This window comes from Phyllobates terribilis, unplaced genomic scaffold (genome assembly GCF_046119375.1).
Source record: "Phyllobates terribilis strain yellow unplaced genomic scaffold, ASM4611937v1 Scaffold_1__5_contigs__length_1240528914, whole genome shotgun sequence".
Classification (NCBI taxonomy): Eukaryota; Metazoa; Chordata; class Amphibia; order Anura; family Dendrobatidae; genus Phyllobates; species Phyllobates terribilis.
The window spans coordinates 1,132,013,315-1,132,030,948 of record NW_027362761.1 but is presented as its reverse complement, the minus strand read 5'-3'; the positions used below and the strand labels follow the sequence as shown (position 1 = coordinate 1,132,030,948).

The 17,634-nt window shown below is 44.1% G+C and overlaps 1 protein-coding gene across 2 annotated transcripts in view; it reads left to right on the top strand.

Moving 5' to 3' along the window:
* Nucleotides 1–17,634, top strand: part of CC2D2A (coiled-coil and C2 domain containing 2A) — a 162,296-nt gene that overhangs the window by 101,682 nt on the left and 42,980 nt on the right. For both annotated transcript variants that reach the window (XM_073647301.1, XM_073647312.1), the window contains 4 exons: nucleotides 1,093–1,260; nucleotides 12,981–13,086; nucleotides 16,072–16,181; nucleotides 17,393–17,489. In XM_073647301.1, coding sequence (XP_073503402.1) covers nucleotides 1,093–1,260; nucleotides 12,981–13,086; nucleotides 16,072–16,181; nucleotides 17,393–17,489 — 481 coding nt within the window. The remainder of the gene's footprint in view (nucleotides 1–1,092; nucleotides 1,261–12,980; nucleotides 13,087–16,071; nucleotides 16,182–17,392; nucleotides 17,490–17,634) is intronic.

Genomic DNA, 17,634 nt, shown 5'->3' with positions numbered 1-17,634 from the left:
CAGGTCCTGGTACAATGAGCGGCATCGTAGTCTTTTCTCAGCCATTTCTTAATCCTGTGTAATTGAACTATGGTTGTATCACATTGATGGGACCTGAGATCATTGGGATCCTAGAATTTTTAAAATGGTTTCATGTAATATTTTCTAAATTTGGGTAATATGTCTTTTAAAATCACAATCACGTGTTTTCCATTTACAACCGCTAATTTATTTCAACATTTCCATTTTTTTTGCAACTTTGTAACAACTTTATGGTGGTGTTTTGTACAATAGTGATACATAGTGTCAGTCCTATACTGCAGTCCTCATAGATGCCAATGAAACAGTGGTCTATATCCTGTAACTACAGAGGTTGTGAAACCACAACCCCAAGCATGTTGGATATGGAGTGCTGGGAGTTGTAGTATCACAACAGCCGGAGAGGCATACATTGAAGACCACTGCTCTGGAAAATGGCTTGGAAGATACATTCATAATGTAATAATGCTATGGTGCAATAGCCATAATGATTCGCACAATGCAAAGAAGGTGGATCAGGATACAAATCTAGAAGACTGGCTGCTAATGAGGTGCTTGGTGCACCTTCGGTGTGGCCAACAATTCAGTGCACCTTTCCCCTATTCATTTTCAATCGCTCTCTGCCCTCCTGTTCCTTGATTCACAGCTTTGTTTTTACAGGAGCCAGTGAAGAGCAGAGACAGTTGTAAAAGGTGTAGGTGGGAAGATGCTATGAACTGTTTGGCCTCACCCAGGGTGCACTGAGCACTTTATTAGCATATTTTCACAAAGAGTAGATTAAATCAGTGTGTAAATCTGGCATATTGTAGTTTCATTTATTTTCTGGTATCTGATAAACTTTTGCCAACCTCCCGTCCACCATTTTTGACTACAGTCCTGTCTCCCACCATGACGATGAATATTTTTGAATTTCAAAGTGAAATATGTTCATTACTACTTGCACCTGTCGCTGTCCATTCTCTTGTCCTTCTCCAAGCCATCTCAAGAGGGCTCTCCTGAGGACTGCTGTATAGTTAGACTTGTAGGCATATGATGTAATATACAGATCAATAATGGTTTCTACTCACGTCTCAGGATCCTGGGAATGGATCTCTTCAAGTTAGCGGAACCGAAGCGTCCACTGAAGCCCAGAAGAAAAGAGCGGAAGAAGGTCACTGCTCAGAACCTTTCTGACGGGGACATTAAGGTCCTGGTGAATGTCATCCGTGCTTATGACATACCAGTCAGAAAACAGATGTCTAGGTGAGAGAACTATTCCGAGAGTTTATTGCGGCTTGTTGGATCATTCCTGGACCATGTTTGCAGATCTAGATAGGGAAAGGGTGGTCTCGCTAAAGCTCACGATAGCTGGGGGTTCGACCTCTGGTGTCCCCCACTGACCTTGAAAATTAAGGGGCAGCACTGCTAATCAGCGCTGTGTTCCCTCAACAGTTGTTTCCTTCACAGTGATGTTCCCCGCTTGAATCACTTAACTGGAGCCACCGCCATTCTGCAGGCCAGGAACAGGAACACTCTTGTGCAGTGGAAAATTGGGAAGAGGTTGAGGCACTAAAGCGGCGCTGTGGCTCCTTCATTCCCAATCTCAGATGGTGGTCCCAGGGGTCCCATCCCAGTGATAATTAAGTGATGGCTGTTTACCATCACATGCTAAAACAGTTGCACCCCCTTTAAATATTTTTTAAGGATCTATTAGGATCTTTTGAAACTGAAGCGTTCACTCTAAGAACTCTAGAAATGGTGGTGGTACTGTCGTTTATAGCCCAGACTGCTGAGTTACAAGGGAAACTCCACACTGGCTTGGCTGCTGTTTTGTGTGCTAAGTAGACCCCATTTTATAAGATCTCGACTATTTTAAAGGCCCCAATTAATGTCATGCTCTCCACCAGAGTGACCCATGACACACATTGTAAATAAGTCCTAAGGTGGTATTAAGAATTTTTCTATTTTTCACCCAGATTCTCACTTAGTAGAATGTGTATGGGAAGGAAAAAAGCATGCACCATGGAGAAAAGTTAGCACACAAAAGAAAAAAGGACATCTAATCTATTTGGCTGAAAATTGTAGTAAAAATATTTAAAAATTACATTAGAGCACAAAACTAAATACTAGACCTACCAATACACCAAACCATATGAATTGTTATTCAGTATTGCATGACCCCCTTTATATAGGTACCTTTTTTAAGTTTTTGTATGTTTCTATACCTGTCACGGTTCCATCCCTCAGTGTGTCTGGGATGTTACTGAAGGCTCAGACGTCCAATCTGATACAGGGGCATGCTTTTGCTGTCAGTACTTTGATTGCCAGCTCAGTGTCCAGTCTGGTGCAGGGATGTGCTGAGTTGTCAATGTTTTGATTGACAGCTCGGCTGTCCAATCTGAGACTGGGAGGTGCTGGCTGTCTCTAGGTGTTCCCTGTCCCCGGTGATTGCCTGGCAACTTAGCTGGGCTGTTATTCCCAGACATCTGCCAGACGTAGATTCAGTTCTGTGTTTGGTTTGTCTCTCTGTGTCTTGTGTTCTGGTTGTTGATCTTTCGTTGCCTGACCTTGGATCTCGTTCTGACCATCCTTCTGTTTAACCCCTTTGATCTGATCCACTATCTTTCTGGTATTTTGACCTCAGACCGTTACCTGACTACACCTTTGTCTCTTCCTTTTGTTTATGACTTACCCTCATGGCTTTTTTTTTTTTTTTTATCAAAGGGCAAAAGCAATACATCCAAATACTGTCATAAAACAGAATAAAACATCCCAAGACATACAAAGGATCACCGCCAGATAACCGCTGGTACCGAACCTTAATCCCCTATTCGTACTGTCCGACATCATAGAAGCCCATATAAGAACTCCCTAGTACCAAGCATAAGTGGATATATGTATCTTAGTGGCCAAAGTGTGGACCTTGCATAACTCAATGTGAATGGGATTATATTCAACAATTATAAAAAAAAAAAAAATTAACAACTTTCATTGAACAACATCTTTTTTATTGCCCTTTTTTTATGTGGTCCTACCCAAATATGGTGAACCAATCTATCCACTCTTGTCGATAGGGCCAGAGGCCATAGACTACCGTAAAGCCAGTTTCTGGTCTGAGCCTGAAGCTGGTTATTGAGGGAAAAAAAAAAAAAAGAATAGAAAAAGGGAAAGATTATAGAGGGCAGAAAGGATATAGAGAAAAGTATAGAGAAGCGAAAGGGAGCAGAAAGGGGGAGGGGAGGGAGGAGCCACAGGGTCAAGGAGAAGGGGAGGGCGGGGTGGGGGGGGTCAGGGAACGAGGTTAGTCTCCATAGGAAGCTGTTCAATCCCCCAACAGCAATAGAGGATACTCTGTGGAGACTTTAAAGTTGGACCACTGATACCAGGTGCCAAAGAACTCCGTATAATTATTCTTGAGGGGGACGCAGTCAGATCCTCCATCTGCATCAGGTCATTTATTTTATTCACCCACATGCTAATACTCGGTGGAGAGGGGGACCTCCAGCACTGTGGGATGCAAGCTCTAGCAGCCATCACCAGAAAACGTAAAAGGGAGACTTTGTAAGTCTTCGTCGGGTAGGAGGAAAGTTGGAGCAGAAAAAGCTCCGGACCCAACTTTTGTTCCGTCTTTGTGACTCGTTTTATTATACACTTTACATCTGCCCAAAAACGATTCAATTTCTCGCAGGTCCAAAAGACATGTAGGAAAGTCCCCTCCTCCTTCCCACACCTCCAACAGGTTGGCTCTACAGTTGGGAACAAAGAGTGGATCCTCTGGGGGACCCTATGCCACCTCATCAATATTTTGTAGTTCGCCTCTTGGAGGCTGGAGCTAATTGAGGTCTTATGGGCCAGGGTCAGAATTCGCTCTCTCTGTTCAGGGGTGAGTTGGATGTGTAAATCTTCCAACACAGTAGGAAACGTGGTGGGGGTAAGTCCGAATTAACCAGTATGGATTTTATCACCGATAATGAGTGGGAAAGGGGTTCCCGTTCCAAACATATTCTCTCAAATGTAGTGGGTGGGCCTGAAAATAATGAGGCCTCCAGGAGAGATTTCATATAGTGTCTCAACTGCATCATCCTCCAGGGTCCTAGTTGGGACAGTGCTAGTCCCGACCGGATATCTCCCCCTCTCATCCAGGTAGAGTGCCTGATAAACTGTCCCGCTCTGAAGTGTCCCTCCATGATCCATGTCCGAAAAATCGGATCTACCAGACCAGGTCCAAAGTCATGGGATCTGAGGATTGGGGTCAGGGGTGACGGGTAAGGAATTAAACGTGATCTTATCCGTGTAGAGGAACAGCATCGCAAGGTGGGACCAATAGTAGGGTGGGCTTTCAAGCCAAGGTCAGCAACGCTAGGCAACCACGGAAGGGCCTGCAAGGGGATGTCCGTGAAGCTCTGCTCTATGCCCACCCATTGTTTAATCAAACCATGTCTGCACCAGTCTACTACCCTAACCAGTTGTGTGGAAGCATAATAAGTTTTCAGGTCCGGAAGACCCAAGCCCCCTTTTGACTTTTGTCTGCACAGCATGGATCTGGCCAATCTGACTGGTTTTCCTGCCCAAATAAATCTGGTTTGAAGAGAGGAGAACTCCCTAAAAAAAGGATTCCGGGACCCTAATTGGGATTGCCTGTATGAGGTAGAGGGCCTGCGGAAGAGCGTTCATTTTCAGGATTTCACACCTCCCAAACCAAGTAAAATGACCCTTTGACCATCTAAGACAGTCCTCCCGCAACTTCTTCAATAGAATACTTCAGGTCCAAGTCGGCTGTCAAATTAATTCCCAGATATTTTAAGGAGGACCCCGCCCAACGAAACTTAAAGCTCGACCGAAGGCTCGTCATCGTCTTATCAGGAAGATTTATATTGAGAGCCTCTGATTTGGACCAGTTTATCTTAAAGTTGGACAAAGCTGAATATCTGTCCAGCTCGGACAACAGGCACGGGAGAGAGACCACTGGGTTGGTGATGAAAAATAAGAGTTCGTCAGCATAAGCTGCTATTTTATGAGAGGTTACTCTGGCTCTCGGAGCCGTCACGTCTGGGTTACTTCTTATGTGGCGTAGGAGGGGCTCTAGTGTCAGAATAAATATCAAAGGTGAAAGGGGGCAACCTTGTCGCGTGCCATTGAAAATTGGAAAACTTTCCGATTGCACTCCATTTAAAGGCTGATTAACAACTATAAAGTGCCTCAATCCAGCGCGACATAGAAGGTTTTAGTCCTTAGTCTTAGTACTTCTCTCATAAAATCCCAATTGACCCGGTCGAATGCCTTTTCGGCGTCTGTAGAAAGTAATAGCAGTGGGATACTGTCTGATTTCGACCTATAGATAAGGTTCAGGGCCTTCACAGTATTGTCCCGAGCCTCTCTCCCCCGCATGAAGCCCGCCTGGTCTGGATGGACTATGTCTCCCATAAGGCGAGATAATCTATTTGCCAGGATTCTGGTGAATAATTTCAGATCTGCATTAAGGAGGGATATTGGACGATAGCTGGTGCATTTTAAGGGATCTTTACCCTCTTTAGGAATAACCACAATGTTAGCCCTAAGGGCATCCCCAGGGAGCACAGCCTCCGGAGCGGCCGCAACGTTGTTAAAGGCAGATAGAAAGGGGGAGGAAAGCTGAGGAAGCAGCTTTTTGTAATATTCCACCGGAAGGCCATCAGGACCAGGAGCCTTACCGTTAGGCAACTGGTGTACAGCCTCCAATAATTCCTCTGCCGATATGGGGTTCTCCAATGCGTTTAAATTGCTTTCTGAAATTTTAGGCAGACCTGAGCTTTCAATGTATGCCCTCATCTGTAGTCTAGTAGTATTATAACCGCCCGTGGAGGCCGCACCCCCAAGGGAATAGAGCTTGGCGTAATAATCCCTAAAGGCTGAGGCAATCTCGAGTGGAGTGGATACCACTTTGTTTCCAGCATCCAGGACCTGGGGGACAAAACCCCTCGCCCGCTGCGTTCGCAAGGCCCTAGCCAAAGTCTTGCTAGATTTATTCCCGAATTCATAAAAGTGTCTCCGACACCTGGCCAGGGAAGCCTTAGCTCTAGACATCAGTATCGCCTTCAAATTCTCTCGTCCCTGCAGGAGAAGTGCAAGAGTCTGAGGGTCTTGTCGGGCCTTGTGACTCGTCTCTAGCCTATGAATCTCTGCCACTAAGCCCTCCACCTCTTGCTCCCTCTCGCTCTTCAAACGCGCCCCATGCTTTATAAACACACCTCTGATCACACATTTGTGTGCCTCCCACACCACATTGGGCGAGCTGGCCGTCCCCACGTTGTACAGAAAATAGTCTTTTAAGGAGGAAGCTATGTCTGTCATTACCATGTCGTCCGCTAGTAGGGAGGAGTTCAGAACCCAATGATTACTTTTCACCTTGTAGCCCGTCATAGCTATAGTAAGTGTCACCAATGCATGGTCGGAGAATGTGATCGGGTCAATGGTCACATCTAACAGGGAACTCAGGCCTGAATGTTGCAGGAAAAAGTAGTCCAGACGTGAATAGACATAATGTGCACTTGAGTAAAAAGTGTGATCCCTATCCCCAGGGTGTGTCAATCTCCATGTGTCTATAAGTTGATGTTCGTATAGGCTTCTCTTTATCCGCTTCAGAGCGGCTAAAGACATTCCTGCGGAGCCCACAGAGGCATCCTGTAACGGGTCGAGTACAAAATTGAGGTCACCCCCTATCACCAGCCTACCCTCCCCAAATGCTTCTATCTGTTCAAGGTATCCGAGTAACGAGGGACATTGCTTCGTATTAGCCAGATAAAGAGAGACAAATGTGAAAAGCTGAGAGTCTACTTTCCCCTTGAGCATTGCCAGTCTCCCCTCCTGGTCTGATCGGAATTCAATTGGCTCCCAGCCCAGTGAACCGGAAATTAAGTTGGCAGTTCCTTTAGATCTGGGATCATCTGACGGGGAGTGGTATACAGTAGGATATCTTTTGTCTGACAATTTAAACGGTTTATGGGTCGTGTAGTGCGTCTCCTGTAAAAAAAAAACACATGTATTTTTTTTTTCCCTAAAAGATGCAGAAGTATCGATCGCTTACCTGGACTATGTAGGCCTTTCACGTTGAGAGTACCTATCTTAAGTTCCGATGGCAGGATCCTGGTATTGGTCTCCATTGTGAACTAAGGATGCAGGAGAGACTTCAGGGAATTAGGGGGGAAGGAGGGGAGCAATAGAAAAGTATAGTCCGGGGATCGACCAGCAGAGAAGAGGTGGAGTAGAAATAAAGAAAGGAGAAATGCAAAATGAAAAAAGAAAGAGAGAAAGAGAAAATAAAATGCAGAAGTTAGTGGTAGAAAAAGCTTATATCAAGCTTGCAGACTTCGGTACCGGCCCGAGTCTGCAGTAGGGAAACGGGAGATCGGGTAAATCACCACCGCGCAGTGATTGGACCCCCCAAGCCCAGAGATATTTTTTCCCCACGTTTAGGGGTGATCCCCAGCAGCCAGTCTAGGCCACTGGTCTCCCCGACTGGAAGTCCTAGTCTGCCGCCTATATATCTTGAGCCTTATTAGCCCCGCCTCTAGACAAGAGACAATTGTACATGACTATATAATATTCTATTGGAACTCACGTATTAGACAGTCAGTAGTATATAGAAGGGAGAACCCATATCTATGCTGCCCTGATACCTAGTAAAACCCTGGAACTATATAAACAAAAATCACATAAGTAATACAAAAGCCATGTGGGTATCTAGGCAGGAGGCAAATGAAATCAACAACAGGTATAACATATGACCGACCCTTAAGGGTCAAGGACTCTGTAAGAATACAAAGTCCAGAGAGACAGGACAGCAGGCATCCCTCGTCTTCTCTCAAATGGGAGTGACATCCTCCTCCCTAGCGCTCGACGGCTCCCTCTCCGATGCCCGAGGACGTCTCCTCTGGGGGAGTCTGGGGGGTCGTCCTCTGTCACCCCCCCCGAAGGGGGCCGTAGTCCCCCGATCGTATTGTCAGCCAGTCCGGAACATCAATAGGATCCGTATCCAAGAATTGAAACAAGTCCGAAAGTTCGTGGTGTTTTTTGAGGAGAAAGTTATCTGTGCCCTTGCGTATGATCACATGAAAGGGATGCCCCCAACGATAGGATGCTCCCTTCTCCTTGATTTTGACCAATAGGGAGTATAGAGCTCTTCTCTTTGCTAGGGTGCGACTTGAGATATCTGGGAATAGTTTAATCTTGGCCCCGTCGAACTCCACAGGACCATGTGCCCATGCTTTTTGTATTATAGTGTCCTTGTCGGTAAAATAGTGGAGACGGCACAGGACATCTCTGGGGGGGGTCAAGCGAGCCCCGACCTGGACGGAAGACCCTGTGAACACGGTCAAAGGGACAAGGCGAATCATCTGGGCGCTCTAAGACTTTATTAAATATCACCCTGGCAGTATCCTGCAGTGTGGAGGACGGCCAGTCCTCTGGGAGACCTTTAAGCCTTATATTGTTTCTTCTGTCTCTGTTCTGTTGGTCATCAAGGAGCAAATATAGGTCGTTCCTTTGTGCATCAGCGTCCTCAGCTCGCTCCTCCAAAGCCTGGATTCTGCGTTCCAGGGAGAGGTGGGCCGTTTCAGTGTCGGTCACTCTGGTTTTCACAGTGTTCAAGTCCTCCCGTACAGTCTCTATCTCCTGTCTATAGGACTGCTCCAGCTTGGAGATAGCGAGATCCAGATCTGCCTTGGTTGGGAGAGCCGGAATCAAATCTTTTATAGCCTGAAAGTCTTTGGACTCTCCTGATCCCCTGAGGTTCGGGGGCAAGCTGGGCGCCCTCTCTTCTCCCCCCACGTGTCTCTCATGGATCTCCATCCCTAAATCGTCAGAGGGTCCAGGCTTGTGAAAGTCAGAGGCCAAGGGAGTTCTGGGGGATATGGGGCAGAAATCCCCATCCTCGTGCCATTATGGTGCCCTCCAGGCTGGCTGTCTCAGGGCAGGCCTCCTCCATATGGACCCCTATAAGTGATGTCTGCGTGAGAGGAGCCGCGATTTCCGCTCCCTTCTCTCGGCCTCCCCCTGGGACCCCCCCCCCCGCTCCCCAGCAGTGAGCAGCGGGGTTCCTGTGGGGTTCGTCCGGCTAGGTGTACTCACAGGACTATCTCCTGGCCCCGACAGCTGTGTCCAGCATCCACCCTCCACTCCGCGCTCTCCTCTCTTCTCCTTAGTGGCAGCCTTCAGGGGGGAAGGGACGCTGCGGCTTCGGCGCCATTTTCCCCGTCGGCTCCGAGCGCCTGGGATCCGGAGGGCCGGAGAAGAATCCCGCTATAGAGCCTCGTGAGCGGGAGCCCCCGGAGGAAGCGGAGGAAGGCTCCAGAGTGTGAGTCTTCTGTCTAGGCGGCATAGAGCAAGTTACTGCAGGCGGTATTTGTAGTTAACATCCGGGCTTGAGGGGAGCTCAGGCAACGTGCGTCCTCACTCCATGGCAGTCAGGCCCCGCCCCACCCTCATGGCTTTTGACCTTGGACTCCTTGACCATCCTGACTCACTGCTTGTCCTTGAGAAGTGACTCAGCATCACAATACCTACGTTTTTTGTTATATGGGTTTGTAGCACTTATTTTTTTCCCATGCTTCATGTTCTTCTAACACTTTAGAGGGAAGATTCACACAACTGAATTGCTGCCATATTATGTCATCTGTCTTATGGTTGCAGATTCCGGATGGACCGTGGGCCTTGTTACCCAAACTAATGACAAGAATGATATAAGTATATTCATGACTAGCTGCGGGTTTACGTGTACTCCTGGGTAATAGCATCGCACCCAGTGTAGTCCTCTTTGCTTTCGATTTTTCTCCTCCTCACCTTCCAAGAGCTATAACTTTTTTATTTTTTGGTTGATACAGCACTATCGGAGTTTGTTTTTGTAATATGAGCTCTAGTTTTTATCATTACCACTTTGGGTTCAATTATTTTCTAATATTTTGTCTTTGTATTTATTTTTTTATTTTGAGAGGCAAAGTGAACCCAAAAAACAGGTATTCTGCCATTTTGATCTTTTTTTTTGTTTCTGCATTCACCAAATAGGACCAATGTTATGATATTTTATTAATTCGGACGAACACGCAAACAAGGATACCCACATTTTCTTAATTTTTTTACACTTTATTTATGTTCTGATAAAAAAAGGCGATCTGAACCTTTTTATATATTTTTTTTCAATATTTTTATTATTTTATTTTTTCCATTTTTTTAAAAAAATGTTATTATTGGTCTCACTAGGGGACTTTGAACCTGCAATCACTTGATTGTTTGTACAGTACACTGTAAAACTGTAATGGTACAGTGTAATAGAAAATTACCAATCGCCTATGCTGGACTTCTCAGTCATACAAACATGGCGGCCAGTTGGGCCTTCAAGATGCATCGCGGCTGTTAGTATCATCCTAACAGCTCCCTGCCATCATGTTGGGCCTGGCTTTCTAGGCTCGCAGGGTGCTGGTTCTGTTCTACCTACGATGCTGTTAGTTCGGCCACATGACCCAAGGCCTAGAATTGCAGCCTTATTATGGATGGAATATGATTGTCAGCTTTTTTTCAGCATAATGATCGTTATTTCTCACTAAGCAGTCTGGGAGCGATGTCGGATGCCATTAGCAGGTATGAGTTATACTGGTGTCGTCTACACACAGGCCTCATTATTAGGCCTCAATTAAAGCTGTCTTTGTTGCCCATAGCTACCAATCAGAGCTCAGCTTTCATCTCTTAACCTACTCTAGTAATATGAAAGCTGCACTGTGATTGGTTGCCAAAGGCAACAAAGGACAGTTTTCATGCCTCTCAATCATTGTATATTTCTGTAGCTTTCTTTATGGTAACATATCCTGGCCACCATGAATATACAATGGATGTGCCAAGGACAACGCGGCTTTATTAAATTACAATGTGCGTCTATATCCACATAATCATATTCTAGCGCTGACGCAAAAACACATTTCTTTCCCATATTAAAGGAGAGGAGGCACGTCCCCACACATGAGTGTAATGGAAGATGTTGACATGTCAAGCCTGACATGTTTCCCAGATCAGCATTGCAGCTTGAAAGTCTCCTCACCTTGGCATGTCAGGCTTGACATATCACTCTCCACATGGAGAAACGTTACCCTTTGGATCCCGGTCAGACGCCTCTCACCCAGCCAAACCAGATCTCACACTTTGCATTGACGAGGGGCAGTACCCCAAACACAGTGTCTGCAAATTGAGATTTTGCTTTTGGCTTTTATCCTAAGTCATGTGACAAGGCTCGTTAGAGGGTCGATATTGACTTTTAGGATTGCTACTTCCTATAGGTGGCACTAGAGTTCTAGTCATCATTCTCTCTGAAGAGACAGTTTGAAGTGTAAAGGAAATGATATATGGTTTTCTAAACATTTTAACCCCTTCCCATCATGCGCAATATTTGTATGGCGCTGCGGGAGCTGTTTTGCTGCAAACCGCCATACAGATACGGCGTGATGATCGCGTGGGCTTGCGCTGAGTGCCGCCGGGATCAGATACTGGTGTCTGCTCTTTGAGAGCTGACACCCTGCAGCAATGCCCACGATCGGTGACAGGGCATTTAACCCCTCTGATGCCGCTGTGAATAGTGACAGCAACATCAATGGGCATCGCAGAGGGAGGGAGCTCCCTCTCTGCTCCCATCGGCACAATGCGATTGCAGTCGCGTTTTGCCAATGGTCTCCATGGTGGCCGAAAGATGGCTGCAGGGTCACCCAGGGACGGTGGCCTGTAAGCTCCTGCTCAGAGCAGGAGCTGACATGCCTCCTCTCTGCCAGTGAGACGCTGATCTGATGCCCTGCAATGCAAAAGCATACCCCAAAAAACTTGCAGCAGTAATTGCAGCGAAAGGTGGTCCTACAGAGTATTGACTCAGAGGGGCGGAATACAAATGCACATCACAATTTTCAAATTTAGATTTTTTTTATATGTTTTTGTTGATATAGCCCATAAAATCCCAATAAAAATACATTGAATTTTGTGGGTGTAACATGAGAAAATGTGGAAAAGTTCATGGGCTATGAATATTTTTTCAAGGCACTGTATTCCTTTCTTCATGCATATCACAGTGTATCAGTTTTTCTAGGACTCTATTCTTTTATACTATTGACACATCATTAGAGTCACCTTGGTTGGGGTCTGTCTGGGACCATCACAAGTTTGCTGTTCCCAGTAGCAAAGTAAGTAAAAAAAAACTTTCTATCCAGCACAATTGATGTACTTTAGAAGATGTTCGGTTTAGCACGAAAAAACTAATATTTAATGGATGACTGTTGGTTTATTGGTCATGTCTGTGTTTTTTGGTTTATGGAGATTATACAGTATTTCCTTGACTGGAAGGGAGCAGGATATCGAAAAGTATGTTCTTTTTTTTCTACCTGGATACTGGCCAATACAGGAAAATCCATAAATCCCTCTTGTTAAATAATTTTTATGGCCTTCTTATCTTCCTAGGGCTGGTTTCACACATCTGTGAAACCTGAACCATGCTTGGAATGGAAGTCCCTGCTGTCCACCAGGTCTCCTAGCCTGAGCTAACTGTTTCATAGATAAGCGAGCCGGGTCATCCCAACCCAAAGCTTAGAAAATTCTCAAAACAAAAATTCCAGCACCTTCTTTTTTATCTCATATTACACTGAGAAATTATAATAAAAGTTAAAAATGTAGAAATTTGTGTGTTCTAGGAGTATAGCCTTGTCCCTCCTCTACCCCACATGACCCGGTGCACGGCTGTAAGACAACTGGCTGCAGCAGGAGCTTCTCCCCTTGCCTTGTCTACAGCAGGACAAAAAGATATTTAATGTACTCACCTTGTACCAACTGTGCTGTCTATCATGAGCTTCCTAAATCATGATTTTTCAGAACTGTTCAGTTACTTTTTAACTGCATTTTCGGATATTCTCTATTCATGGGTATCAGCAATATTAAGATGATTTTATGATATAAGTGTACTAATATAGATGTTTTCTTCCTAGTAAACCAGCCGTGCCGTCCAGGTCAACAAGATCATTTAATGAGATGTTTACAGCGTCTGCCACACCCCAGGGACAGGCCCAGTCTCCAGAGAGTTCAGTTAACCAGGTACTGGAGGATAGTGAATAAATTCCACAATATTCTAAAGTTATCCCTTGCATTGATCGTTAGTTTGCAATGATAATCCCTTGAACTGGAGCACAAAAGTGGGCTGTAGGAATTTGTTTCTGGGGTGTATCAAGTTTGGTAGAGCTGAAAGTAAACAAACTGGGTGCGGGGAATAAAGTGAAATTCAGGAGGAACGAAAGACAGAAACAAAAAACTAAATTTTATAGGGGTGTTTGTATATTACAACACAGCACAGATTAGCTTAAAAAAAATTTTGGATTCCGTGGTCTGACAACTCCTTTAATGTCCTAAACGTAGGTAATTACCCATAGATAGATCACAGATTGAGCAACACAGTCCAAAGGTCACCGAGACAGAAATGTGCCAACTCAAGGATCTTCTTGTTGGGGCGTATTTATTAGCTTTTTATACATGTGATAATCGTTTGTCTCACTCATTATTTAGTTTTATGTGGTTTTAGATTTTTTTTTTTTTAAATTGGAAATCAGTTCAGCCAAGCTGCATGAGCAGAACAACAGTGTAAAGTATGGGGAGGAACAAAGTAGGATGAGCTTCTAATAAGACTATTAATGGATTTTAGCTAGTGGAAGTTATGATTTAAAATCAGCTCAACTTTTGATCACTTTGCTGTATATAACTGTGACTTTTCAGGTGGCCATTTACAGTCATGGCCAAAAGCTTTGAGACTCATGTAAATTTTGGTTACTGAAATACAATTATAAACATTTTATACGTTTTTAAACTTTTATTGGCAAATACATCAAGTTTATGTAAAAGACTCGATAATTACGGTGTTGTCTCTTATTTTTCAAGACTTCTGCCCTTCGCCCTGGCAGCTGGATGTCGGCTCCTAAGTGAAATCCTGACTGAGGTCCCCTTCTTGACTCATTAGTGTTTTGAAGTTGATCACAATTTCTTTGTTTTTGTTTGTCCTCCTGCTTTTTTAGAATTGACCACAGGTTCTCAATAGTTACATAGTTTATAAGGCCGAAAAAAGACAAGCGTCCATCCAGTTCAGCCTATTTCTTGTGCACTGCAGCTATTCCGCAGCGTAGATCCAGGGGAAGGCAAAAAAAAAAAAAAAAAACATGCAGTATAGGCCAATTTACATCATTGAGGAAAAATTCACTTCCCGACACCAATCTGGCAGTCAGATTTAATCCCTGGATTAATTAACTAAGCATAAGATGTAATTTTATTGTTCTCAAGAAAGGCGTCCAGGCCTCTCTTGAACTCTTTAAGTGAGTTGGACATCACCACTTCCTCTCCCAGAGAGTTCCAGAGTCTCACGGCTCTGACCGTAAAAAATCCCCTTCTATGCTGGTGCAGGAACCTCCTTTCCTCCAGACGCATAGTGTGCCCCCTCGTCTTTGTCACCAGCCTTGGTATAAACAGGTCATGGGAGAGATCTCTGTACTGCCCCCTGATGTATTTATACATGTTTAGGAGGTCTCCCCTAAGCCTTCTCTTTTCCAACATAAATAGGCCTAATTTTGACAACCTCTCTGGGTATTCTAGTCCCTCCATTCCCTTTATTACCTTAGTCGCCCTCCTTTGTACCCTCTCTAGCTCCAATATGTCTTTCCTGAGCACCGGAGCCCAGAACTGTGCACAATATTCTAAGTGCGGCCTTACCAGCGCTTTATACAGAGGAAGAACAATGTTCTCATCACATGCCCCTATTCCTCTTCTGATGCATGCCATGACTCTATTTGCCTTCGCAGCTGCTGCCTGACACTGGGCACTCCAATTTAATTTGCTATTAACCAAGACGCCCAGGTCCTTCTCCATGTCAGATTTCCCCAACGGTTTCCCATTTAATATGTATGGGTGACTGCTGTTTTTCTTTCCCATGTGCATGACCTTACATTTATCGGCATTGAACCCCATTTGCCATTTTTTGGCCCAACTCCCCAATTTATCTAAATCCTCCTGTAGCTGTGCCCTATCCTCATCTGTATTAACTACTTTACAAAGTTTAGTATCATCTGCAAATATTGCTATTTTACTATGCAACCCTTCCACTAGATCATTAATAAATATATTAAATAATATAGGGCCCAAGACAGACCCTTGAGGCACCCCGCTAGTAACCCTGACACACCCTGAGCTTACTCCATTGATAACCACCCTCTGCTTTCTATCACTCAGCCAGCTATTTACCCACTTGCATACATTATCCCCCAGACCAAGCATTCTCATTTTATATACCAACCTTTTGTGTGGCACGGTATCAAATAGGATTGAGATCTGGAAAGTTTCTTGGCTATGAACCCAAAATGTTAATTTTTTTTTGATTGAGCCACTTGGTTATCACTTTTGCCTCCATCATGCTGGAAAAAACATTGCTCGTCACCAAATTGCTCCTAGATCTTTGGGAGAAGTTGCTCTTGGAGGAGGTTTAGATACCATACTTTATTCATGGCAGTGTTTTTGGAGACCATATTTACAAGTCAAAAGTGGTAGCTAAGTGGCTCAGTGAACTAAACATTGAAATTTTGGGTTCATGACCATTAAACTCCCAGATCTCAATCACATTCACAACCTGTGGCCAATCCTCAAAAAGCGGGAGAACAAACAAAACACAGAAATTGTGATCTTCTCCAAACACTAACTGGGCAAGAACGGGTTGTCCTCAGTCAGGATTTGACCCAGAAGCTGATATATAGGTGCCAGGGCGAAGGGCAGACGTCTTGAAAAATAACGCAAGAAATAATGAGTCTTTGCATAAACTTGATGTATTTGTCACTAAAAGTGTAAAAACTTGTGAAATTCTGATATTTGTACTTCAGTAACCATTGACAAATCTGACAAAGATCTAAAACCACTGAATGTGTAACTTTAAGAGAACATAAACTTTTATCAGTTTTCCAACTTTTGGCCAAAACTGTACTTGAATGTTATTTGTATATGCTCATGTATACATGACAGGATGTTACTCCATTATATTTTTTGTGATTTCAGGTATTGGTCCGGCCATTTGTAGAAGTTTCATTCCAGCGCACTGTGTGCCAGACTTCAACAGCCGATGGGCCGAACCCAAACTGGAATGAGGAACTGGAGCTTCCATTTAGGTACACAGGGTCTTATTAATACTGGAAACAAAGGTTTCTAGGAATTGTTCAATTAGGTGTACTAATAGGAATGCAATGCTGTGTTCACATAATACCACCAAGTAGTGCCATACAATGCCGAGAGCTGTGTCAGACTAGAGTACATTGGCCTACTAGAGGAAAACATTACTGGGGCTCACCATGCAGCTATATAGAAATAAACCAAGCAAACATTGTATTGTCTGATGCTGGGGCACTATTAATAAGGCATTATTTTTTAACATACGTGCAGTCTATATATTTGCTAAAAAGTGAAGCCCTATTAATAGTGCCCCAAGCTGCTGTAATAACCTTGCTAAACAATTTGCTGATAAACCATGCTCAATTTCTATATTTTTAAGCCAAGTATCATAGCCTGGTAAAGAGGAACATGACAGAGGCTAGATATTGATAGTGAGACTGTGGACCGTCACCTCCAAATACATAGAGGGATGTGCCGTATACCCAAAGACAATAGTAAGAAACGAAAAGAGGGTATGGAATAGGCACTAATATCCCTACAATATCACCAAAAACCAAGGATAGTAAAAATAGAAATTTCTATTGGACACATAATGAACAAACAAGGATTAAAAACCTACACCCCTGATGAAGCCACTCTTGGCGTAACGTGTCTGGTTTACACCTCCCATTCCTATTATCCTCTTTTGGGTAGCACCAGTTGGTCACACGTCCTTTAAGATTTGATTTATATTACAGCATTTACCTGTTTTTAGTTGTCGGCCCTTGCCATTATATGCTCTATTTGGTTTTCATTTAGCAAATAATATAATAACAGATCCAGCTCACCGCAGATGAGACACGACCAGTCCGGAGTTACGGACACTGGCCTTGCCACGGCCCAAATGTGATAATAAATGAAGGAGGAATCCAGCTCAGCTAACAGGTTCTTCTTTGTATTTTCTCCACATATATTTTCTCTGTGGGGACCTAGGAATTTATTGTCTTTTTGAAGGTTTTTAATCCTTTTTTTATTCATTATGTGTCCAATAAATATTTCTATTTTTATATATATTTTAGGGATATTGGTGCCTGTTCCATACCCTCTTCTTTTTTGTTCCTTACCAGAGGCTAGATATTGGGCATTTGATCCTTTTGTGCCCTCATTATAACCCAGCTGCTCTCCCTGACTGATTGTACAATTTATTTTCTATGTGTTTGCCTTCTTCTAGGGCTCCTAATGGTGATTACAGCACCGCCAGTTTACAGTCTGTTAAAGACGATGTTTTCATCAATGTCTTTGATGAAGTTTGCTTCGATATTTTAGAGGTAAGGGTTAAAGAGGTTGTCTACTACTTTATCATTGATGACCTATCCATGGGATAGAACATCAATGTCTGAATAGTCGGGGTCCGACACCCGGCACCCCGCCAATCAGATGCTCTAGGTGTCGGTGGTTGCCGGCCGGAACTGC